This window comes from Puntigrus tetrazona, chromosome 2, assembly GCF_018831695.1.
Source record: "Puntigrus tetrazona isolate hp1 chromosome 2, ASM1883169v1, whole genome shotgun sequence".
In the NCBI taxonomy this organism is placed as follows: Eukaryota; Metazoa; Chordata; class Actinopteri; order Cypriniformes; family Cyprinidae; genus Puntigrus; species Puntigrus tetrazona.
In genome coordinates, this window is record NC_056700.1 from 22185461 (window position 1) to 22211915 (window position 26455).

Genomic DNA, 26455 nt, shown 5'->3' on the forward strand with positions numbered 1-26455 from the left:
CTTCAACCCGGAATATTAGCCCTATAAATGTGAGAATCGTATTATAATTGTCAAAAAAAATGTAATTCGATCTGGAACTTTCTCCCAAGAAGTGGGATAAAAACACCATCTAGCACTGATGATTTCATTCGTTTCTCGCATTTTATTTCTCTACCATCTGCCAGGAGAATCAAATCAAAGTTAATCAAGTCAAATAAACGTTTGGGTTGGCATGGACAGTAATGATCATGGTGAAGTTTATTTGACAACTTTAACTGTGATTTTTTTCCGAATCTGAAATGCCAGAGTAGTAGCTGTAAATGTAGAGATGACCTCACATCCCCCATGATGCAGTGGATCTGGTTATCTTTATGCAGGCATTCTTAGCACAGGTGGTGTCAGGCTACCAGCAGCCGTGTGGAAGTAGATTAAATGATAGAAATCATACTAACAATAGTAGTAAAGAGAAGGAAAAAAGTCTCTCCGGGAATCAGGTTTATGTCTCGGATGAAAGCACTCGCTGCTCATCTGCTCACAGTACTAGAGCTCGTCAGATGAGGTGATCTTCAAATGATCTCTGAGATCCGCAGAGAAAACGGTTAATTAAATTAGAGCTGGTGATGTGCGGAGACTCACCGGAAGGCAGCACACACCTGTACCTGAAAAAAACAAGCGTTGAGTCTGTGGAAAATTCTGCAAACCTTCAAAGCTTAGAAATTCTAGCATCATCCATATCTATTTTCTATGAATCAGTCTAATATTATATCATATCCAACCATCTGTCAGTCCATCCATGCAGTTCTATTTTTCATCCAGCCATCCATCTGTACAATTCTATTCAGTTCTATTGTTCTATATATAGGTCTGACATTCTGTCTATCATATCCATCCATCCAGTTCTATTTTGAATCTATCATTCAGCTCTCCAGTTTTAACATCCTGTCAATTATATCCATCCATCAGTTCTATTTTTCTTTCATCCATCCATCCAGTTCTATTTCTCATCCATCCCTTCATCCATCCCTCCATCCATCCATCCATCCATCCATCCATCCATCCATCCATCCATCCATCCATCCATCCAGTTCTATTTTTATCTATTAAGTTATACATTTATTCATTCATCCAGTTCTATTTTTCATCCATCCATCCATACAGGTCTATTTTATCTATCTATCTATCCATCTCTCCAGTTCTAACATTCTGTCAATCATATCCTACATCCAGTAATATTTTTATTTATCCAGTTATATTTTTTATATTATATATTATAATATATTTTTATATATATCCATCCATCCATCCATCCATCCATCCATCCATCCATCCATCCATCCATCCATCCATCCATCCATCCATCCATCCATCCATCCATCCATCCATCCATCCATCCATCCATCCATCCATCCATCCATCCATCCATCCATCCATCCATCTGTTGTATTTTCTCATCCCAGATGTGCCAATTAAATGTATTTTTGGTGTGATAAAGAAAGCACAACTTCTATTAGATTTTCTATTCAAAACTCTATTCAAAAGAATTTTCATTGTAATTTGGAATCAGTCCTTAAAAATTTGAATGGAATTTTCTCATAATATTGCAACAGAAATCAACATCAAAATTTTGATTTGTAGAGTATTTATATTTGTTGGCATTAAATCAGTGTGGGTTTTTTTCTGTTTTGTTTTTCCACACCAGGAAAATAATAGAATCGTTGTCGTTGTGAGCTGGTAAGTTTTTTTCAGCTCATGAGAATGTGCGGGTAGGCACCGTCCTCACAGTCTTATCTGCCATCTGAGTGGGTGTCTGCTCCAGAACATGCTTCATCACCTCTGGAGAAGTCATCAGACCTTTCCAGTTATACTTGAGGAAAACAGCCAGCATAGGTTAGAGAGAGAGAGAGAGCGGGGCCGCTGAATGATTTTCACTTTCTCTATCTGCCAACCACATCAACCATCTCTTGCTCTCTTCCCGTCCCGGATAATATCTGAGGTCATGGCATGGTGTTGGTGAGGTTGTGTTTGTGTTGTCAGTTGAGCTATGTGTGCAGGGGAGGATAAGAAGTTTGCTGTTTCCCTTCTGTGGTTTAATTTCTTTTCCTCCTAAAGTTTTTCATGCCGCAGTAATATGACTATCAGATAGAAAAATCTATATCCGTCAAAAAGTAAAGGTATTCGAACACTATAGCGTAATATAAGTAATAAGTGTTATCTTTCTCATTTCTGTACACGCAGTTTTGTATATATCAGATCTGAGAAAATACTCCTGAATATTATAAACCAATCCAAATATTATGATCTAATCAATCCCATTCTGTATTATTTGTAGTTTAGTGTCTGTAGAAGTTCAATGTGTTTCGAGTGCCATTTTGTTTCTTTTACATTTGTAATAATGTCCTTCTTTGAAAAGCTGAATATGTTAAATAACCCCTCTTATACGCCTTTGCCTATAATCCACGAGCAGCAGCTCCCAGCATGCATTTCACCGCTCTATGGGCATAAGGGTTCCTTCATGCCTGTAATTATTCTATAACTGCTGTTTCTCCAAGCTCCTGTGCATATAGGCATGAGTTGCCAATTATGCTCTCTGTCTGCGCTGGAGTAAATAGCCTCCGTGGATGGGCAGGTGTGACGCAGCAGGATTTATTACATGTATTACACGCGTATGCTGCCGTCATGAGTGAGTGAGAGTTTAAATATAGCCCGTAGGCTGGTTACCGTATAGCTCAAGTTTGTTGATGGTGTTCACAGCCGGTTTATCCTCTGAATGACTTGGACTTTTTTTTTCTTACTTTCTGTTGCATTGATTTTGTTAAGGTTGCTGCTGGGTCAGCATCGGCTCGCCTGGTGTCAGACAGAGTTAAAAAAATCAGCTTGGTTTAAAAACACAAACTGAGAGTCAGTGCTGATTAAAATGAACCCAAGACTCCCCACTTTTCTTTTTCTCTTTATTGCAGAGCAGTTTGGGGGAAGACACTTGAAAACTACATTAGCAGAAACTTGTGGCAAACAAAAAGACAGTTAAAATACACTGAAACTACCTTACTTAGGTAACTAAAATAAAAGTTTTTTTTATAATTATTTATTCATCATAGTCTGATGTTATCAGCTTAAACAAGATCCCTATTATTATTATTATTATTATTATTATTATTATTAATAATTTTATTTTTAAATATTTTCTTGGTTATATATATATATATATATATATATATATATATATATATATATATATATATATATATATATATATATATATATATATATATATATATATATATGATGATGTCAGATGATTAATCTCAATTCAATTAATTGCAAATTAAGCACATCAAAAGTAAAAGTTTTTGTTTACATAATATATATGTTTTTAGATTTATTATGTATAAACACACACACACAGACATAAAACATATATTTATTTAATTATTTAAATGTATGTAATGATATGGTAACACTTTAGAATAGGTAACATTTGTTAACTATTAACTATGGATTTTCTCTCAATTAATTAAAATTCGCTGCTTATTAATTGTAAGGTAGTTGTTAAGTTTAGGTATTGATTAGGTATGTAGAATGGCTAATATTCTATTATTATGCATGCCTCTAAGCAACTAATAGGTGTAAATGTAAAATAAAGCATTGAAAGTTAAATTTATACATGATATAATAAGTATAATACTGTAAATAAACAGTACACACACTAATATTATGTGAACAAAAACTTTTATTTTGGCTGCAAATTAATCGTTTGACAGCACTAATACATGCACATAAACATAAAAGATATGAAGATATAATAAAGATATGAAGAAACATTTTCTAAAAGACATTCTACAGCTGCTCTTCACATCTCAAAAGAGTGCATCTAGACAGCTTTAGAGAGCGGTACAAATTGGTAAGTGAATCAAATGCATATGATTTAGTGCAACGTAATACATTTTGTTCTGATGAGACTTTGGGCGTCTCAGACTCTAAATACTTCAGGTTTATTTGCCTTCAGGATAAATTCTGTCTCAGGGATGGCCTCGTGTAGTGTATGTAACTGTATGTACTCGTACATCTGTTGAGGCCTGCGAGCGGAGCATGTGTGTTTCCACGGGGAACGCTGTGTGTTGAAACGCTGCATGTTGATTGGTCCCTCAGAGCTCTCATTAAAAGATGAACTGTTAATGAAATGTCGGATTCTCTCGGCTTCCCCATCGAGGCATGAACCAATGAGAGCACAGCAGGCAGCGACCTCATGTCTCCACGCACACGCTTCAATGAGAGGCCAATTAAAGTTTCTCCCATTCCCTTACTTCCCATTTCTCTTGATCATTCTTTCCTTTTCTTGTTTCTCTCTCTTTGGATCCCACTCTACAACATTTCATGTATGTTAACCTGGTTTAGGGGTACGGGTTGGTGTGTGTAGTATAATAGTATAGTATAATAGTGTCTTTGAATATTGTAGCTTATGAAATTGAAATATATATTACACAAATTTTTCTCAAAAACATCTCTATCACTTTGTATGTATATGTATGTTATTTATATATATATATATATATATATATATATATATATATATATATATATATATATATATATATATATATATATATATATATATATATATATATATATATATATATATATATATATATATATATATATATATATATATACATATATATATATACATATACATATACATATATATATATATATATATATATATATTTAAGTGCTGTCAAACGTGTTCTCAAAATCATTACGTATTACATATTAATACATTCAATTTATATTATAAATGCTTAAATATTTAATGCATAAACAACAATTTTTTTTGAAATATATACAGCACACATACATATATTTGTAAACAAAAAATGTTTACTTATTTTGGATGCACAAATAGATTTTTTTGTAAAATCAAAATATTAAAATATACATGCTTTTTGAATAATCAGCAATATTTGCTATATGTATGCATTTTTTATTATTTCAGACGTGTTGCTAATATATATATATAGAGAGAGAGAGAGAGATTTATTAATGAAAATGAATTTTTCAATTGATTGACATGGCAGTTTTAATGTATCTTTTCATGCCTAGATGTCGCGTGCATTATTTAACATTTCAGAAGTGTTGCTTCGATCTCAAAGGAACAAAAATTAGCATGATGGGAGATGGGAAAAAATAAATGAACGGTTGCGATTGGTCCGTTCCCTTAACGCATGCATCATAATGTCAGATTTGATTGTACAGGTGAAACGAATACAAATCACTTCAGAGCGCTAATGGCAGTTGAACGTTCATTAGCATGTCGAGGGGATTCCAGAATGCCACGGAACGTTCTACGAGCGTCTAATGTTCCAGTAAAACTAGCTTTGAGGTCGGCTTTGTGCTATCGAGAATACAGGAGACCGAACTCCCCCCCGTTCCGTTCGCGCTGTCCAGTCATAAACACAAGCTTCCGCCGGTTCTCCAGAGAATGGTGATTGAACATATTTCATGTAATTAAACTGGGATGTGGGGAAAATGTGAGATTGAAAACATTACTCACTGCACACATGTGCGCTCGGAGGCTCTCGTAAATGTGAGTGTGATTTGGGTGCGCTCTGAGACGCCGGCTCCGTTCCAGCTTCTGAAGATGTGATTTTAGTAAATGTTCAGCGTGTAATATTCTTTATTTTAATGGCTGTAATCAACATTACAGTGTGCCATATCCGCAGAGAGAAAGCACATATCCAGAAGTTACTGCTGTCTCCGCATTCGCTTAATATACAGCTAAATAAGAATTATGAGCAATTTGATGAAGAAATCTGTTCAATCCCATTACATGCTTTTCTCACATTCGGTTTAATGAACGAGAATATGTCATTTACTCTCCATTGTGTTTCCGCGCTAATTTGAATGCGTCAAAGAAGAACAAAAGGACGAGGTAAAAAATGAGGGACGAAGACGAAGATGTCAGACAGGGGTCAATAGGCCTTAAACTTTTACTTTACTTGCCTGCGATTTTGTTGGGCCTGGGGCAAATAAGCGATAAAAAAATTCAATTGAATGGATTTAATTGTAACACTTTACAATGAGGTTTATTACTTAACATGAACTAAGAATTAACAGTATTTCTAGAGTATCAATATTATTTAATGTTAATTTAAGCATTTGCAAATGCGTTATTAAAATCAAAAGTTGTGTTTGTTAATATTAGTTAATGCAATGTTAACTAACCATGAACGACTATTCTCATTAACAAAGATTAATTAGATACTATAATTAATATATTCTTGATCATTCGTTCATGTTAATTAATGCATTAACTAATGTTAACAAATGACACCTTATTTTAAAGTGTTAACAATTTAATTTAATTAAATTTTATTCAATAACATTTCAATTCTCAAGTACTTTGTAATGCTTTACACGTTGTGATGTACTATGATTAAAATATACTGTATTTAAAGTTTACATATGAATTAAGACTTTAAATATTGTTAATTATAGGTCAATAGTAGCTGATAGTGTTTATAGAGATTAGACTGAACTAATATGAATTAACAGCGGTCACATTTTTTAAATTAGCATTGATTACTTAATGCTGAACCTTACTGTACATTGCTGTAAAGTGACTGTTAGCTTTGACTTTGGCCATTGCATCATGTGAGAACTTAATTTTGCTTTGTCTCACTGTTTCAAAATCAATGTTTCCTATGTGTGCAAGAATACCGTGTATTGTATGTTTTTGCTAATCTTTTGTTGGCTCGCAAAAACAAAACGCACACAAACTGAAAGGAGGGCAAGTTCTCAAGTCTTGTCGACGGCCACCTGAACTAAACCTCTCTCCCAGGTCCATTGTGATTCCAGGAATGACCTACAGAACAGCTGGACATAAAATGTACCTCAGAGACACAGACCAGACTGGCTAGAACAAAAAAAAAAAAAAAATCACGGCTGTGAGCTATAGGCTGGTTAAGTGCAGTAATGTAAGGGTCAGAGGTCAGACTTCTTTTTCAAGTGCTTTGATACCCCTTCACTCTCCAGACCAGCAGGGCGGCGCTATAACCCGCATTAGATTTATTTTACTATCCCAGGCCTAAGCAAACATGCTATATAGAAGTGATCGGTCAAGTTATTTTTTTGTTGTTGTTGTTTTTTAAATTTGGTCCTTTTAGCTGACGAAATCCACGTTCATTTTAGTTGCTAAAAATAACTTGAAAATAAGTTTTAGTTAATAAGAGTGCAAAATAAAACCAAAAAATGAAACATGATATGTATTACTTTTAAAATGCATTCCCATAATTTTTGGACTAAAATATCAATTGCTTTTGATCAATCTTTTGCCATGTCATTTCTTTCATGTTTTTTTTTTCATTTTAGTTTACAAAACGTGTTTTAGTTTTAGTCAACAACGAAGACAAAAAAAAAAAAAAAAAAATCATAATACAAAATATTTGCACATTTTATGCATGAATTTTAAAATGTATTGGTATAAATAGATAAACTGATTAAAAAAAAGCATCAGATTGTTAACTCAAAGATGGAGAATAGTTCAGTATGAATATTGAATATGATGTGATTCTGTGACCGATATAAAGCAGCATGTTTACACCCTAAAAGGGCACATTGAGAGGTACTTGTTAGCACCTTTTTTAACGTTAAAATGGCAGATAGCCTTAAATATATGGACTCATAAAAGAACGAAAAAGAACAGGTGCAGCGGATGGATGCATAAAGTAATAGTAGTGGTGTAGAAAATGAAGGAGAGATTATGGGCGAACTAAAGATGGCCGTTTTGCTGAGCGCTATGTTAATGCATGCAAATGATCCAGGACTGTAAAGAACGAGAGAGATAGAGAGAGGGGGATGAAGCTTCTCGGAGGACAGGCCGCTGAGAGGGCAGTTTGGCATTCTGCACCTGTTTGGTGAGCTGTGATTGGCCGCGGGGAATACTCAGGAGGATGTGTAGCTGATCAGCTTCCTGTGTTTAGGAGCCATGTTTGACAAGGTTGAAGTTTGTCCCGCTCTGGAAGCCTGTCTCGCAGAAACAAGTTCATCTGACTTTAGCTCAGGGATGTGAAGAGTTGGATGGGAACGTGTTCAGTGAACGGATTTCAGGGAGCTTAATGGAATTTCATGGAATTCAGTTTGCTCTTTTAAAGTGAACAACTTGTACTTAGAATCAAGTCTATATTATTATAGGCCTATACTACTATATGTTTTTTTTTATTTTATTTTATTTTTCTTGAGGGGTGGGGGGCATATTTCATAAACGCAGTATGTTGTCTCAGTATTTAAAAATAATTAATGTAGAAAATGTTTCAATAGAATAAAAAAATAATAATAGTTAAGCGCATTTAAATGTCTTAATTAATACTTGCTGAATGAAAGTATTAATTTCTAACATATAATAAAAGTCTTACGACGAGCTTTCGAAGATAAGTGTGGATATTGAAAATGTTCACATGCGTAATTTCCACATTTTTTTCCTTTAGTCATCTTTGTCATCCTTTAACGCTCTTTTGAAGTTGAACTTTAAAAAACATGAATAATAACACTGTTCATTGGTCTCAAAATGCGCGTTCATTTTTCATACTGTACATTATAATGTTGTGGTGCTTAAACGCACTTGTAGCTTTCAAAGTGATTAATTTTAGTCCTTAGCATTTATTTTTTATTTATTTAGACTAAATATATTAAATCAGAGTGCACCTCCAGTCCTCGAATATGTTTGCTGAATATGTTTTCAGTGAAATTCTCATTTATTTGGTTGGATAGTTAGCTTAAAGCCTGACTCCCAAAATAGTTTGAAGGCTTTAATCGCAGCTCATTTTGCAAAATCTAAACCGCATTTTATGTCAAATGTGCATGAGAGTATCCCCGACTGTCTCTCTGAGAGTCATATTTATCTGTCACAAACCCTGAAAATCGAAACAATAACTTCTTACGAAACTGCAATTAACAAGTGTCGTTTAGAAATAATTAGAGAAAAGCAAATAGCTTTGGTCCTCTCAAAGATCCAATTTTTCATTCATATTGACCTGTGTCTGTTTCTCTCCTTCTGCTCTTTCACGAGAATCCTGCTAATAAGCTGTTGCTCTATTGTTCATTGTTCTTGAGGGTTTTTCACGTTGAAATCGATCAGTTGTAGCGTGTCCCTTTTCTCACACTCGTCCTTTCCTTCTCTTTCACACTCTCTGATTTCCCCCGTTCATGGACGTGTGACTCCAACAGCCACCGCTAAGGATTTCCTCTCGTATGTCACACGCACACATGCGCACACGCTCACACACACACACACACACACTCAGATGTGGCTCAGGATTCATTTTCACCTCGTCAGAGCGAGGGGCAGGTGTTGAAGTATCTGATAAGTGTGTGTGCGGTTTGGTCGCGGCTGATGCGAGACCCGTTTCCCCTCATCTGTCTGTACCCTAACTACAGACTGAACCGTATTCACTTTAAAATACCAATAAGTGAAAGAACAAAATGTCGAAAACCTCTCCCTGATAGAGGAAAAGGGACTAGACCCGATTACATTTTTTCTAACGTGAACCCAAGTGAATATCAAAATGCCACAGTTTGCTGGATCCATTTGATTCATATTAGGAAATTTGATTAGATGGTTGTTGTTATTGAGCTGGTTTTATATGTGTGCAATTAGTCACAGCTTTAACTTTTTTTTTTCTTTTATGCCCAACTAGCCTCAAATTATGTTTATATTAATACATTTCTCAATACATTTATTCATTCAGTCGTCTTATGGAGGGCCAAATTACTCTAAATCAAATTGTTAAATACAAGTTGAAAACATAAATAAATTCTTAAATACATAATTCAGTTACTAAATAAAAAAGTACATAACTACATATTTATTTATTTATTTAAATAATTGTATTAATATGCAACATAACATTTTTTTAGGTATGTGCATGCGTGTGTTTGTATTTACATAATAAATATACACAGTGTACATTATGTAAACAAATCAACTTTATGATATGTATATATATATATATATGTATATATATATATATATATATATATATACACACACAGTATATACACACACACATATATATACATATATATATATACATATACATATAATTTCATTGCAAAATATAGTTAGATAAAAAAAGTTTTTATGATACTTGACAACTCCATAAATTATATGTAATATATTATATATAATATATATATTAGCAATAATTAGCTTTTTTTCCAGTTAATAAATTGTATGATCACACATACATTTAAAATAACTTTTCCCCTTAAAACCTTTTTTTTTGTTGTTGTTGTTTTAGTTTAGCAGTAGTAGTATTTATTTTTTAGAAGAGGAACTTGACTGTCTTTGAACCACTTTAAATTTCAAGTAGCTTGTAGCACGGCGCTCCGTTGTAAAGTAGTCTGTACCGCTGTACAAGCGCTGTGAAACACCCGGGAAAGACTTGTTTATGTGTAGCCCAGAAACTCTGTGTACTTGTGCAAGGTTTTGGTCAATATCCTTCCATGCTGCTCCGGACCTGTGTGCGCGCGTGCGTTCAGGTGTTTCACGGTGAGAACCACAGTATTGATCGGAGAGCGGAGGGATGCTCAATGTTTAATGCGCTCTTTCTGTACCGGCACTATCCTGCATTAAATATTAAAGTCTCATCCCTGAACGGCCAGTGTAAATACGACAGGCCGAAAGAGACGCGCTCGGGGCGCTCTGGGGTCGTGGGTCACTGACCTCACCTGCCAGCGGGTGAATGATGCGGCCGCGTCTGCGGTGAAGGTCATAGCTCTGCCGTCACCGAAGCCGCGGTGCTCTGACCCTCTGAGATGAATCAGCTCATTTACCCAGCTTTATTTAAGAGCCGTGACATCACTCAGGCTCTCAGGACCAAACTTCTGATTAAAACAGACTCTCTGCTTATTGCACTGCAGCTCTGCAGGTTTCGGGAGAGGAGTTCCGCTCGGATTTAATAAAACCGGTGAGCTGCCGGGTTTTTCTACAGTACATTTACAGATAACAGAGATATATGTACTGTGATCGGTTCTCAGCGATGAGATGAAGATAAACCGCTCAATGAAGCTCTTAAAGGGATAGTTCACCAAAAAAAAAAAAACAATCATTTACAAACCTTTGATATTTTTCCTTATTCTTTTTTTAACCAGAAACCGGTGGTTTGTGTAATTATTATTATTATATCTGTTTCTAGGTTAGCTTTTGTTGTTGCTAAAAGTGCTTATATACAGTTGCTTCTGTATAGAGAGAGCGATGAATAGTTTTTCATACTTAATATCTTACACAAAAAAGATTATGTGTGTGTCTGTGCATATAATATAATATCATAGACAATATTATGGATTGCTTTTATCATTTAATGCTCGCTAAAAGGTCATATTTAAAAAGACAAAAATATTAATAGCACTGTTAAATGTAAGCTTTAGCGAGTCTAAAAATAGATTTATTTGCACCAACATTTTTTGTGGACAGTGGTGTATGCATTTTAGCGTTTGGTTTATTTCTTTATCAGTTTTTGTTTACTATATTAACCAGAAATGTAATATTTGTGCATCTGTATTTGATGTTGTTGCCTAAAGATATTGTTGTTTTTTGCATCATAAGTGATTGTGACGTGCAGGGGGAACAAAAAACGGCAAGCATCCTTGCGGACAGAGGTAAAGATGGTCACCGCGTATGAATAAGATTTCTCTATTACGCGTGAAATATTCGATCTACTCAATGCGTTCAGCTTCCTAATCTCTGCTTTCTCGGATGGGCTCCGTTTTGTATCTCTTTGTTGGCGTTTTTGCATCCTAACAAGATTCCGTGATCCCTTTGTGCCATTATGCTAATTTGTTACAGGCCACATGTTGCATATTAATGAGCTGGAAGCTGATATGACCTCAAAAAGCATTAAGCTCTGATCCGAGCACCCCGTTCTTCTCGCACACACACTGAGCAAGAGTGTTTTCTCGGGAGGGGGATGTATCTCTTGAGGGAAGTAATGTACAGAGGTCTGTCTCCTCTGAGACACCAGCTGCTGGAGGAACTGCGCGGCCCGTGCTATTTAGAGCAATCGAATTATGCCGCGTGTATGTTTAATAACGGAGCTGCACCACAACGTGTGTGTTGTGTTGTGTTTGCGTGTGCATTTTTTCAGTCTATGCATTTAATATCTCCAATAATCACCCCATGCCCTGCCCACAGCTGTGAAGAGTGTCTCTGATTGGCTCTCGTCGCTCCGCTCTCCCAATTATGTCACAATCAATCAATGAATGAGCGATCTTCTGCTTATTATCTCCAACGGAGGCTTCATCAATCATTACCGATCAATAACAACAGAATCACTCAACGTGTTAATGTAATCTTTTTCTTATAAGACTTGATTTTTGCTGTTAAAATTGAATTGTATACTTTTTAAATGTCTTTATGTGCTATTTTATTTGTCCGTTTAAATATATAACTAGCGTTTGATGCTTTTATCATTATCATCATCTTCACCAATTATTTATTTATTTTAAGTATGGGTATGATACATTGGTATGAAATATTAATTTAATTTAAAAATATTTGTGCCTTGAGATTAAATATATTTTATAATATTTATTTTTTCATTTCCTGTTTATTTATTTATTTATTTATTTATTTATTCCTTCTGTCTAAATTTATTTTATTTTATTTTATTTTATTAAAATGAGCTCCCTATTCAAGTTTTGAATTGTGGGTAGGGCCACCTTTTTGACTGATATTCATATATCATAATACGCCCAGTTGTATTAAAACTGTATTATGTAATTTTTATTTTATATAAATTAATATAAAAACAAAACCGACTTCAAATTTTGAACAGTATTTCTAGTACTAAATAAAATATATCCATCTTGACCCAACTCTGAGCTTGCAGTGCGCTGCTGGTTCTATTTTGACGTCACGAATATAACGTTATTGTCTAAGACCTCAAACTGTTGAATACGAGTCTAAAAACCCGATTATGCAGCTCAGGTCTTCGAAATTTCAGCTGCATACAGAGAATAAACACAGTTAGACAAAGGAATGCTGATTTCAATAGGATTTGCTGCGTTTGAGGAAGTTAACTGAGCATTACCGGCTGCCACTGACTTGGATAAAAAACTTTATGAGCCTTATTGATGCTTTCCCGAAGCGTTTGACAATAAGCGTCACGATCCATACGAGCGAGTCTGTGTTTCCTCGATCAGCCGGGGGTGAGTTATTGACGGCCGAGAAGGAGAGTGTCACGTTATCACAGAATTATACATCATGTTATGAATCCATCAGCGGGAGGCTCGAGTGCTTGTCATCTGCTTCTCCTCATCTATCTGAAAGAGAGCGAAGCTTGCTTACTTCATCTTCTCTTTCTTCCTCTTGATATATAGAGTAACGTCAAAGGAGAAGAGTGTATGATTAACTCCAGAGAGATGGAGATACGAGGGACGCAGAGACCGAGAGGAAAGTGGAAATGACAGTTGGCTTCCGGTGCGTAGCGTCGGATTGTGTTTTGCGGAAAGAGTGGATATTCTTCATCTTTTTTCTCTCCTGTGACATCACTCGTTACTTACAAGCATCCCAGTGTGACAGGCTTCGCTCCGAGCGGGACGCACGGGGATGCAATTAAGTCACTGTGTGTGTGTGTGTGTGTGTGTGTGTGTGTGTGTGTGTGTGTGTGTGTGTGTGAGACGGACCCAGAGGGAAGGGTAGAAGGAGAATGGCTGTTGGTTGGTTTAGGAGTTGGATGTAGATCTGTTTACACTGATGTGGTTTGACTTCAGAAACTCGCTGTGCTACTGCAGGAAGCCCCTCAGAGCAGCAGAAATCAAGTGAACATCATCGTACTGACATGTGCAGTTTACTCTTCAGAGCTATTACTCGTGCGTGCAAAAACAATATCACAGCCTGAACGCAAACTGGTAAGTCAATGTAACAAGTGCTTGGGTTTGAGATGTTCTTGCATATGAGCGAGTGTGCACTGTACCCCTTGGGAAGACTATTTGGTGCATATTTGTAGTAAACATCTGCTCTTAAATTATTATGGTTTAGAATACTCATTAATTTTAAATTACGGAATGGTTTAATATTTTAAAGGAGGAAACATGCTTTGACGTTGGGTCTTTTGCTATTGTCAAAAATAAATAAATAACACTTTTTTTACTGACATTGATATGAAGACATACTAAAAAAGTGTTACTAAAAAAGTATATAGTATATGATATTATATAACAATTATATAGAATAATTTTGCTGATTATATACTAATGACAAATTGGAAAAAGGTATAAGGAAAGACAGTATATAGATATGATATTATATAACAATTATATAGAATAATTTTGCTGATTATATACTAATGACAAATTGGAAAAAGGTATAAGGAAAGACATGAATTTATCTTAATGAAAAACAAATACTAAAAATAAAGTTTGTTTGTATATTTATTTATTTTTGTTATTTATTTTTATTAATTTTTAACTTCTTTTTTGCTAAAAGTCTGTAAAAACTGCCTTGTAGGGGACACCAATGGCACCTGTTTTGTAAGATTTTTTTATTTTGATGTCTTGACGTTATCTTTGACGGTCATTGATGTTAAAGTCAGGTATCAATCCAGGTTCTCTATCGCTTTCAACCATCTTATCACTGTTTGGCGGAGTGTGTGGATTATTCTTCCGGCTGGTCAAAGATATATCCCTTGATAAGGTCAGACAAGAGCTGACCACTTTAAGGACACAGACAGCTTATCTCATATCTCATCTTCAGAAACACAGGACCACTGTGGTGCAAAAGTGACACAGCAGAGAGTCTGTTCCCTCTGTTGCGCATCCCTTATCTCCTTTACCCTGTTAATATACAACAGTTCTAACTGAATGCATTTCAATGGTTCCTCATAAAACTCTGTTTTGTTTGCATTTCAGAAACGTTAATGGACACCCGGACCGCCACAGCAGAGCTCGGGTGGACGGCGTACCCTTCGTCAGGGGTGAGTGTGTGTCAGCGTGCGCGTGCGTGTGTGTGTGTTTGCATCAATGCATGACTTGCAGAACTGCTTTGTTAAAACACTTACAGTGTGTCTTTTATTTCTAGAAAAGCACTTTAAACCGAAACCTCCTTCTATTCACCCTTCAGCAACAGTTTTCTCGAGAAAGTGAGACTAAATGCTTTCAGAATGGCTCCAAAATGCGCCGTAAAATATGTTTGTACTACAGGTGCCGCGTCTGAATGCTGAAATTAAGAGATCAACGTCACACACAAGCACGCACTTCTTTATCTCCCTACCGAAAGGCACAAAGCGAAACCCTCATCGTAATCGGCATGCGCGTTTCGCTCCGCAGTTCACATTTAGAAAGACTTAATGACATAATGGGCCCACTTAAAGGGAAAAAAAGCACCTCTGAATCGGTCTAAATGCGGTCCGGAGGGGAGCTGGCTACTGTAATGACAGCCACAGAGCCGCTCAACCCGCAGAGAAATATAAAGCTTTCATTGAACTCTCAATAAGGGCACAGGAGATTGTGTGCTGTCTGAGTGTTTTCCATTTTTCATCGCGATACACTGTATTTTCGTTCTGATACACCACGTTTCTTCACCCTGTTGTCGAAAAGTGCTGATTTTATCAGGTTTTTTTTTTTTTCCTAATCAGCACGTTGCCCCACCCACACCGAAATCTCATTGGACTAAAATAACTTCGATTCGTGTTACTATGCAACGTCAAAATACATTCCGATGATCTGTGATTGTGGTTTGCTTAATCGACTGCGAATTAGCCGTTGTTTGAGTCTTAATCAATTGTAAATTGAAATCTAAATTCAAATAAATTAAGTCAATTAAAAATGTAATTATATATTAAAAATACATTATAATTTTGAAAGCTCGTCGTTTAAAGATGGTCTTTAAATGTAATTTAATGCGGTCTGGTTGCAATAGCTGGAGTAATAGCATAGGCAGAAAATGTTTCTATGAGATCCCAGAAGCCTGTCTCTCTCTCTCTCTCTATCTCTGTGCTTTAAATTAACAATAAAAGTATCCACAGATGGTCACCGGAGGCCACGCACGCACACCCACGCGGGCGCATGACACACACGTGTGACAGTGATGGACAGGAAGTGTAGTGAGAGGAAATCCATTAGCTCATCATGCTACAGACAGCCATATTCCTCGCTCTAATTAGTGCGGTTTGCTGAGGCAAGCATTACCATTACTACTGCTCAAGCCGAGGGATTTTAGCAAACACCAAGTAATAAACTGGTGGAATGGAATTTTTCATGGGGAAGCACCACTCAAACCTTAAATAGACAACGTACAATATTATTTTCGTCTATTTGTGGTGGCATACGTTTCATAGACAAGCAACATTTAAATAAATACATAAATTAAATAAATATCATTTCATTTATAACATTTTATATATTTCATTATATTCATTATTTATTATTTTTTCTATTTACTTTACCACTCCATTTATTGCAGATTTATTCATTTATTTATAATTGATTATCTATCTATCTATCTATCTATCTATCTATCTATCTATCTATCTATATATATATATTTTTTTAATATATTTTATTATATTTCCTTCAACATTTAAATGAGCACTCCATTTATTTCAAATAATTAATGTATGTATGTATGTATGTATTTATTTATTTATTTATTTATTTATTTATATTTTAAAGGATGGACACTACTTACATTTAAATATATATTTAAAAACATGTCATTAAATTTTTTTTGTGGTGGCATGTTTTTCCTGGATAAGCACCACTCAATATTTATTTCAGATAATGTATAATATTACACAAATTGCGCTTATTTATTTGCTCACTTGCTCATTCATTCATTCTTTATTATAGTTCTTTTCTGGGATAATTTTTTCCTGAATGGAGCGGCTTTGTCTCTCTCCGTTTCTCTTGCGTTTCCCCGGCTCTTATCCTCTTTTCTCCTCACTCGATTCTCTCTCTCGGGTCACATGTGGAGGTTTAACCCCGCTCGTCCTTCACGCGCACTATTGACTGCGTTCACGATTCATTCACACCATTTGGCGAATTCTCACAGCTGCCCCCTCCAGAGCACACGCATCCGTCTTTCTCTAATACGTCCAGCTTTCCATTAGCGCCCCCCTCTCCTTTTCTCCCAAAGAAATCCCTAAAAAGTCCTCAGCAGACCTCAGCCGGCCACTCCAGCTAAAACGGCTCACGCACGCATCTTGAACCGGAGCGGCCGATTGTTCCCCTCTGTCTCTGCGATTACCTTTCACGCCTGCTTGCCCCGTCCCTCACCCAGGGGTCAGAGGTCGACTGCTTCTTCAGCAGCCCATATTTAATTCATCGTCCCGGTCTGTGTATGCATGTGTGTAATGCTCTCTGGGGACTTAGAGATGTGCTCTTGATTATAGGAAGTATGTGCTATGCCGTGATTCCCCTTTCTGCTGTCACAGCAGCCGTACTTTAGCTTGTGTGAACGTATTGATCGTGTGGGATTTGGTAGGGAAAGTGGACACTCGGTCCATATGAATCTGAATTAATGATCAGGTCTGACTCGTCATTGTCACTTTGATTGAGACTGCTTTTTTGTTCATGATGTCGAATGCGGATATGTCTGCGTGCATTCATTACATACAAACCTAGAAAACCCCTTAAGACCTCCATCATTACTTTAGGTAAAAAACACAGCGATTTTATCGATTTTTTGTTTTCTTTTACTTTGATGAAATGGATATACCGTATTTTAGTTGCATTTAACATTGGGTATTTTTAGGGGATGATTGTTTATTTATTCTTTTTTTTATCATGCCTAATTCTATTTTTGCTGTAGTTATTATCGATTTATTATCTGTTAATCAGCATAGACCTGAGCTTAATCTACTGTAAATCTTAAATGTCTCTTTTAAAAAAGACGCTTCACAAAGTATTACTGTTGTGGAAAAAAAAAAGGAAATGCAAAAAATTGCTGTTGTTATGAAAAAATACCACAAAATATTTTTTTTATATGAAATATATTTTACATGAAAAAATTTTTTCAAAGCACATTTTACTCTAAAGAAAATCAAAGCTATAAATCTTAACAAGCTGTGTCACAAATTTGAGGTTTATTTATACATGTATATATATATATATACACACACACAACATTATTTATCAATCTTTTTTGTTTGTTTCCATAATTATTAAATTATTAATTTTTGACCACGATGAGTACCTGTGTCCTTTTTTTTTTACTGTCTCAGGACCATTTGTTATGTTATATTTCTCATATTGTAAAAAGTTCTGCTGTCACTTTTGATGTATTTTATGAACTGTTGGAGCTCTGCTGTTTTTTAATCCACTGAACACAAAAAGACAAAATGTTGTTAATTCTACTTTTTGGTCAATTTTGGAGCCTGACATCTTTTATGCTTTCATTGAATGTGCCTCATGATTTCACTTCAGTGGTTTCTCTGGATGTACCAATTAAAATGCCTACTCTGCAGTACTATAAAAAAGTGTGTGTGTGTGCGTGCGTGTGTGTTTGTGTGTGTGTGTGTGTGTGTGTAGATTAAAAAAGGCCTTAATTGAAGTCTACCCAGTCTTTTTGCTCTTCTGTTCTTTTGAAAGCAATTTAGCCCTCCATCCCTCTCTCTGACAAGCTAAACAAGGACGGTCACTATCTTTTGCTGTTTTCTCTCAGCTCAATCACAGCCGTCCATATGCCTGCAGCTTTTCAGATGCCCTTCGTTCCATTCCCTTTTTATTCATCTTTCATTTTACCCTCTCTTCTCCCATCTCACCCACTCATTCTCGCTTTGGGAATCTGTTGCTTGGCCCTACACTGCATAGAAACGTTCTCTTATCATTCTCTTTATTAGATCAACAACAGAAAAAAAAGCATATTTTAAAATTAAATTGACTCGTGTGATGCAAATCTGAATTTTCTGCATCATTACTCCAGTTTAACAGGATCTTTCAAAGATTATTCTTATATGATTTTATTATCAGTACTGAAAACCTTTTTTGGTAATATATATATATATAATATACTATAATATATATATAATTATATATATAATTATTATAATATATATAATTATATATATAATTATTATATTTATATATATATATATATATATATATATATATATATATATATATATATATATATATATATATATATATATATATAATTATTATACTGACCCAAACTTTAAAACATTTTTGTATTTATTTATTTGCCCATCACAAATGAAGATATTCTGTTCCATATAACTCAATACACTTATATTAAAATACGTTGGGACCAATATTATTTGTTTACAGAAATTATACCTGTACTGTATGTAGCACTGCACTGTGTTATAGTTTAGTTATTTCTTTATAGTCACAGTATGAAATCATGTGTTTTGCTATAGGTGCTGCTTATGTGTGTACGGTCAAATAGGTGATAGACGTACCTACCGCTGACCTGCTAGATGTGCCACGTTTCCACCTCACTAAGGCACACGCAGCTTTGGATTCATTCAGCAGATAAGCCTGAAGAACTCGCTCTAGCTGCAGACACCATCTGTCTGTTGCAGGATCATGTTTGAGAAGTGAAGTCCAGACGTTTATTGATGTCTAAGAGCAGATATTGTACAGACGGTGCATATTTCCTTAGGGACACCCTGCTCTCTCTTTTATAATAAAATCTGTCAGAAGAAAAAGGCAGAAAAGAAAGACAAAAAACAACTGGGGGACACACGTATGGTCCGGATATGTTTCATTCGTTTTCTTTTTCGCAACTAGAGGTTTTTTTTCCACATTCAAGAGAGGTAGCTTTTATATTCCAAAGCATAATTTAAATTTTTTTTTGTTTAATCTTTTCCAAATTTTTAACTTATGCTTTTTTGGTACTGTACCTTTAAATGTAAATAAAACGTATTCTCTTGAGAAACAGCAACTTTTTTTTGTGGGTCAAAGATCCAAAAAAAAGCAAAACAAAAAAAAAAGGTTTCTGTTTAAATGAATTGCAATTTTCTTTTTCTGAGCCAAAAATAAATATCACACATTCGTCCTAGATTTACTAAACTTACGCACCAAAATGTGATTCAGTGTGATAATCTTGTCAGACATAGTTACAACAAAAATCTATTTATACTTTCACCCAAAACGCTAATTAGATATAATTTGACTTTTTTTTATTTATTTATTTTTTACATTTGCCATCAACCATGGTTTTACTCATTTAAAACACAATACAATGTTATATGCATCTTTATTATTTTACATATTTTAATATGTACAAGTCAGAATAAGCATATTGTTTGAATTATATCAATATCACCGAGAAAAAAAAAAAAAAAATATATATATATATATATATATATATATATAAAGATGGAGATAGATAGATAGATATATAGATAGATAGATACTAAAAATGTAACTAACTTTAATATGATTATGAACATTTTAAATGTAATATAATCTAAGTACTTAGGTTTTTGAATACTTTTTTTGTAATCCATATTTTATGTAAACAGTTACTACCCATATATGTATGTATCTATGTACAGTACGTGTGTGTTTTTGTGAACTTGTCACCTTGTGAACACCCAGCACTGACTGTACTAACAAGTGCCACTCTAAAAAAAAAAAAAGGTAAAAATCTAGTATTTAAATGTTTTCAGTGTGCACTGCTGGTTTATTTTAGAATGAACTCAAGGTTAAGTGTAGTTTTGCACCAAATTATCAAGAGGAAAAGCAAGAGAGAAGGTGGCACTCATGTGCACTATGTCATCTCCGCTCGTGCACATTAAGAGCACTGTTCTCCAAAGAGCGATGGCCCGCACCAGTGCTACGCAAAGTGCTATCCCTCACACACTTCAGGGTGCGCTGCTCGTGTGTGTTTTAAAGTGATTTTTCAGTGTTAAGTGCTTTGGGTCGCTTAAGAACACAAATGGACGGGAGCATGCGTTAGCGAAGCCCGCTGCCGATGGACTTGTAACTAGTTGTGAGTTAACACTTAGTGACAAGTGGCAGCGCTCCCTCTCCGTGAGAATAGATGTTCTCGCCGCATTTTCTGCCTTTAGATCACTTAAGCTGATGTACACGAGAATATCTGCCCTTCTTTCTTGTATATTTAATGTCTTGTTCTCTTTTATACTTAGCAACAGCTCTACGTATACACACTACTCAGCCCGGGCCACTTTGAGGAGGTGATTTAAGGCACGTCATGTCCTGTCCTAAAAACAAGACAAGATTTTCTATAGAGCGTCCCCGCTGTGTCTGGTTTCACAGAGCTAAACTTTTGACTGCCGGCATAAACTCTGGTCCAGTTTGCAGTTTATAAGAAGCAGCTTGAACAGACGTCATGTTTAAATGAATTGCAATTTTCTTTTTCTGAGCCAAAAATAAATATCACACATTTGTCCTAGATTTACTAAACTTACGCACCAAAATGTGATTCAGTGCGATAATCTTGTCAGACATAGTTACAACAAAAATGTAATGCGAACAGGAGCAGGTGTTTGACGTCTCTTCTGAATGTCCTGAATGGTTGCTCAGGAGAGGTTTTTGTATATTAGATGTTTGGAGATGTGCATGTACCGTTACTGTAGGGTATTGAAGGTCTTGAACTGGTGCCAGGATGGCGAAAATCTTAAAGAAATGTACAAGAAGTTAAGGAAAATAATTCTTGCTGAACACAAAAAAAATAAAGAAATAAAGATAATTTTATATATATATATATATATATATATATATATATATATATATATATATATATATATATATATATATATATATATATATATATATATTAATGGCAAATGTAAAAAAATAAAATATAAAAAAATGTTCTTTTCTGTAAATCCTATTCATTAACTATACTGTTTAACCTTTGTCTCAATAAACTCCTAACGTGCTTCTTATTAATAGTTAGTAAGGTTGTTGTTAGGTTTAGATGTTGAGTAGGATCAGGAAAGTAGAAAATGTTCATGTGGAATATGCGCTTTATAAAAACTAATACCATATAGTTTAATAATAATCTTGCTAATAAGCAACTAGTTATTAGTGAGAATTAGTCTCTATACTAATGTGGGTAACACTTTATTTTAAGGTCTCTTAACTAGTTGCTTATTAGCATGCATATTACTATATTAGCTATAGTAATTAAGCACATATTAATGCCTTAGTCTACATCCCTAATTAATTCCTAAATTTAACTGATAATAATAATAACAATAAGCAGCAAATCATTTTTGAGGGAAAAGTCATAGTTCGTAGTTAATAAGTGTTCTCTTTTCTAAAATCTTACCTTGTAGTCTTATACCAGAACAATTGTATTCCTAAAAACATTTCATGAATTTAGACCCAGAATTTATTGTATTTATTTATTATTATTATTATTGTGGTTGACATAAATCTTAAATATATTGCTTTTTGCATTCAGACTCTTAAACTGAGTCAAGACGATCTTGACCATTTCTTTATTCTTGCTAAAATAAGGCCAGATTTTTGTTAACTGTTCTTTTTCGTAAATAACCTCAGCTAATAAACTCTACTATTTCTACACAAAAGAGCCATTGATAGCCTCTGTAACAGAGCGGAGGGTCTCGTTCTGTTGGTGCTGAGTTTTCAGAAATGTTTTTTTGGCTGTTGAACTTTATAGCAATGACTCAGGTTTCGTTTTTTTAATCAGATTTTATTCACGACCCATAATGTGACACTCTTATGTTAATTACCATATTTATATCCCTTCTACAAATGTTACCCACACAGTCAATGCAGTTAATGTGAAAAACTAACAGATTCCATGTGGGCAAGGGTTGCTTTGCTTTTAGAGAAGAGAGAAAGTGTTTAGTTGCCTGTAATTACACCAAAACATTATTTAAGCAGGCAAATAAAGCTAAATGCCAAAGTCTGTCTGAATTCAAAATAGCACTGGCGTACATAAAATAGGGCAGAAATGAAAAGAACCGCGTTTTGTTTTGAACTCAACCTTTTACGCTTTACATGTTTTACCTTGTAGCGCTGTGGTTTTTCAAGGGGTGTGGCCTAGATGGTTATAAGGGGCGTGTGCTAACATTCATGTCTCTAAAGGGGTGTGGTTTAGGAGCAGGATGCTCCAGAGGGGTGTGGCCGGTAGACAGGCACCACCCATAGATACAATATCATGTGACTTACGTTCCAGGTGCTTTAAGAGGGGCATGGTTTCATAGTTGAATGCTATTCAATGCGATTCAAATCATGCGATTCAAATCATGAGTAAAATTTGATTTACAAAAAAATACTATTACAGTTTTCAGAATTATATGTTAAATTCAGTGTTAGTTATTAGGTACCACTTTAGCTTATAGGTAACACTATTTGGTTACAGTCTCTAACACTATAAGGTTAACTTTACTTAAAGTCTTTATGTAAGTTTCATTATAAAGGGTTATTGAAGGGTATAATGCATTGCACTTATTCATAATGTGCATTATGCAGTATCTGCAGCAATTAATTGACAAATATTATACTGTGGTTACAATTATTTATGAGGGCAGTGCATAATAACAACTACCTTATTAACTATCAATATGCAGTGCAAAAAAAAGCATCTAGTATTAGTCTAAAGTGTTAACAAAATTTACAAGCAATTTCTGTGTGAAAATGGTTTCTACATTAAATTTAACATAAAATGACTTTCCATTTACATGCTGTCTTTATCACAGAAGCATCGCATGTTTTATGTAAATTTGAGCATTTGGGCTTCTGATAATAACCCTCGCTTCTCTTTGAACAAAAAAAGAGTCTTGGTTCAACAGGTAATCTGTTCTCTTTGCTCTGTTCCGTATTAATGATGTGGGAAAATTTATAGAATGTTTATAAATATGGTAATGAACCTAAGAGCGCCGCATTTTACTTTTGGATTTCTTTCGCGCTGTGAGCATTGAAATTCTGCAGATCTTTTCCGAAGCCCGCCATGTTCGTGAAGGCTGTTTAAGGAACACAAAGTTCTGCTATTATTGCCTTGAGAGCTCAGTCTCATAGTACAGAAGACCTTGGCTCGGTGCTTACCGTTCGAGGCCGTTTGCAGTTTCCCCTCACTCTCGTACAGAACATTTGGCCTCTCTAATAAAACCGAACAGCCTTGGATTTGCTCAAGAGCACACGGGGTCCGTGTAACCATCATTATTAAGCTTCAGAGGTTACAGCTGATGACCATCTGGATAAGAGATTTTTCTTTTGGAGGTGTGAATTAGGGATCCAAGTGAGAAGTATTTCCAAGAATTTTTTTCCTTTTTTTTTTTTTTTTTTTTTTTTATTTGGACAGTCCTGTCTCTTTCTCTGTCTCAGCAGGAAACCAATATGATGAATGGCTGTTTATGAGTGCCATCATGTTGGAGTCCTAGCAGCAGTAGGCACCGGGTTGTTGGGCAAAACTCTCTCTCTCTGTGTAACTCATGGTCATTAACACAATACATTAAGCGCTAAACCACCCCCTGTCTCAATCTTTTATGCCGCTCTAATGTGATAAACCAAATATGACACATTTTTACAGCATTTCTGGTGCTCGTTGGGGGGCTTCCAGGCAAGTCAGTCAGCAAATGTTCGAGAGTAGGACGCTTGTCATGAGGTATTTGCTTCACGTAGCTCGGTCGGCTTGGTAAATCCATATATTTGTAGGAGGTGTCTTGAACGCTTTACTCTTTTAGATTAAGAAATCATCTTTGGAGTGGATTTCTAGACCATAAACCGTTAGAATAGCCGTAAAACTATATTACATGGAGGTTAAGAGCCAGAGATCAGTGTTTATGGTGAACTTGAGTGGAGGGGTAATTATTTTCTACCGTTCAGATAGGTTAGGTTTCTCCACCGCTCCTGCTAACCCTGTTTACTCTCATCTCACGTCTGAATTATTCAGCTTAAGAACACTCTTAACCCGCGCACACACACATGTACCCAGCCGCACATACAGGGCTATTTAAAGCCTTGTCATAGATGGGAAATGGATGTTGGGATCCTGGAGAGTTCCATTATTGCTGCGTTGACGGATGATGGAATACCTTTGTTTTGCTTTTTCTTTTTCTTTTTCTCCTTTTTTTGGTTTAAATCTCATGTGCGTTTCTGAAAATGACACGGTTAGAGGCCTAGTGGTTAGTGCGTGTGCGAGTCGAGACATTGAGCTCAAGTAGGAAATGGGAGGTCAAGTCTCGGTTGCAACCATTTTCCCATACCATTTTCACTTCTTTTTCTCACAGTTGCCATACAGTCTCTATCAAAAATTAGGGAATATATCAGGAAAATCACAAGGTTACTGAGAATTATTTTTTTTTGTTGTGTGTGTCATCCTAGAAATCCCTTTAGATTTTAGAATCATAAATCATTTTAGATTCATTTTAAAACTAATTGTAAAAAAAGTGGTGATGTAAAACATTTGTAAAACAGTCCATTTGTGTAGTGTTTAAATAAAAAAAATATTTGATATATTTATTAAATATTTAATTATTAATATTTAAAATATATTTTTCTTTTTAATGTCCTTTATAATAATTATATACAATTACAAATCTTATAGATTTTTCAATATGTATATATATGTATTTTTTTATATCTTAATGTTTAATAAGAAGGTAAACTAAACTATCTATCTATCTATCTATCTATCTATCTATCTATCTATCTATCTATCTATCTATCGATACAATCAACATTTTTGTAACAACAGGAAAAACAACAAATACTATGCTCTGTTTTTTATTTATTTTGATAAATCAGTAGTAAAAATATTTTTTTCCCACCTAGATGTCAAAATATAAAATATTATATTAATGTGACGGGACATGGTTGTAGTAATAGTAGCAATTACCAAGGATCGTAATTCCAAAACGTATCATCAACTCACGTATACCATTAAAATACCATTAATCCAAGACAAAGAACACGGGTAAACAGAATGCATATAAAGCCATGGAAACAATCAGGAGAAACTAAGACACCTGGGGGACACGACTGGGAACAAATTACCTAATAATGACAAATGAGGACAGGAACAAACAAATAAGGAAAAACAGGAACACAGAGGAAACTAAACCAAAACAAAGTCCGTAACAATTACATTACAATGTTGTATGTAATCTGCAGTGCATATGCATATTAGGAATAAATTCTTGAAATATATTTGATTTAGTTAACAGATAAACAAGGGGGGCAGAAAGCGACAACTGTTTTTTTTATTTTATAAAAGCACAATGTATCAAACAAATAAAAGCAGACCTTTATACAGTGATATTATTGATTATTATTAAGATAATAACCCCCAGTTTCACAGATAAGGTTTAAGCCTAGTCCTAGACTAAATTTAAATCAGAGCGGTTTCAACTGAAAGAAACTTGTACTTGCTGATCTTAAAATATGTCAGTGCCTTTGTTTTTTGTTATACTTAAATGTCCTAATTGAACTATGGCCTAAGCCTGGTTTAGGCTAAGCCTTGTCTATGAAACCAAGTGTTAAAAGTTGATTCTGCTAGTATATAGGATATAGTGGAAGTGTT

General features: G+C 34.9%; 1 protein-coding gene across 1 annotated transcript in view; it reads left to right on the forward strand.

The window, feature by feature from the left end:
* LOC122324242 (ephrin type-B receptor 1-B) overlaps nucleotides 1-26455 on the forward strand; it is a 191819-nt gene that overhangs the window by 51107 nt on the left and 114257 nt on the right. Inside the window, exon 2 of the mRNA XM_043218532.1 lies at nucleotides 14881-14945. Within this exon, the coding sequence (XP_043074467.1) occupies nucleotides 14881-14945 (65 nt within the window). The remainder of the gene's footprint in view (nucleotides 1-14880; nucleotides 14946-26455) is intronic.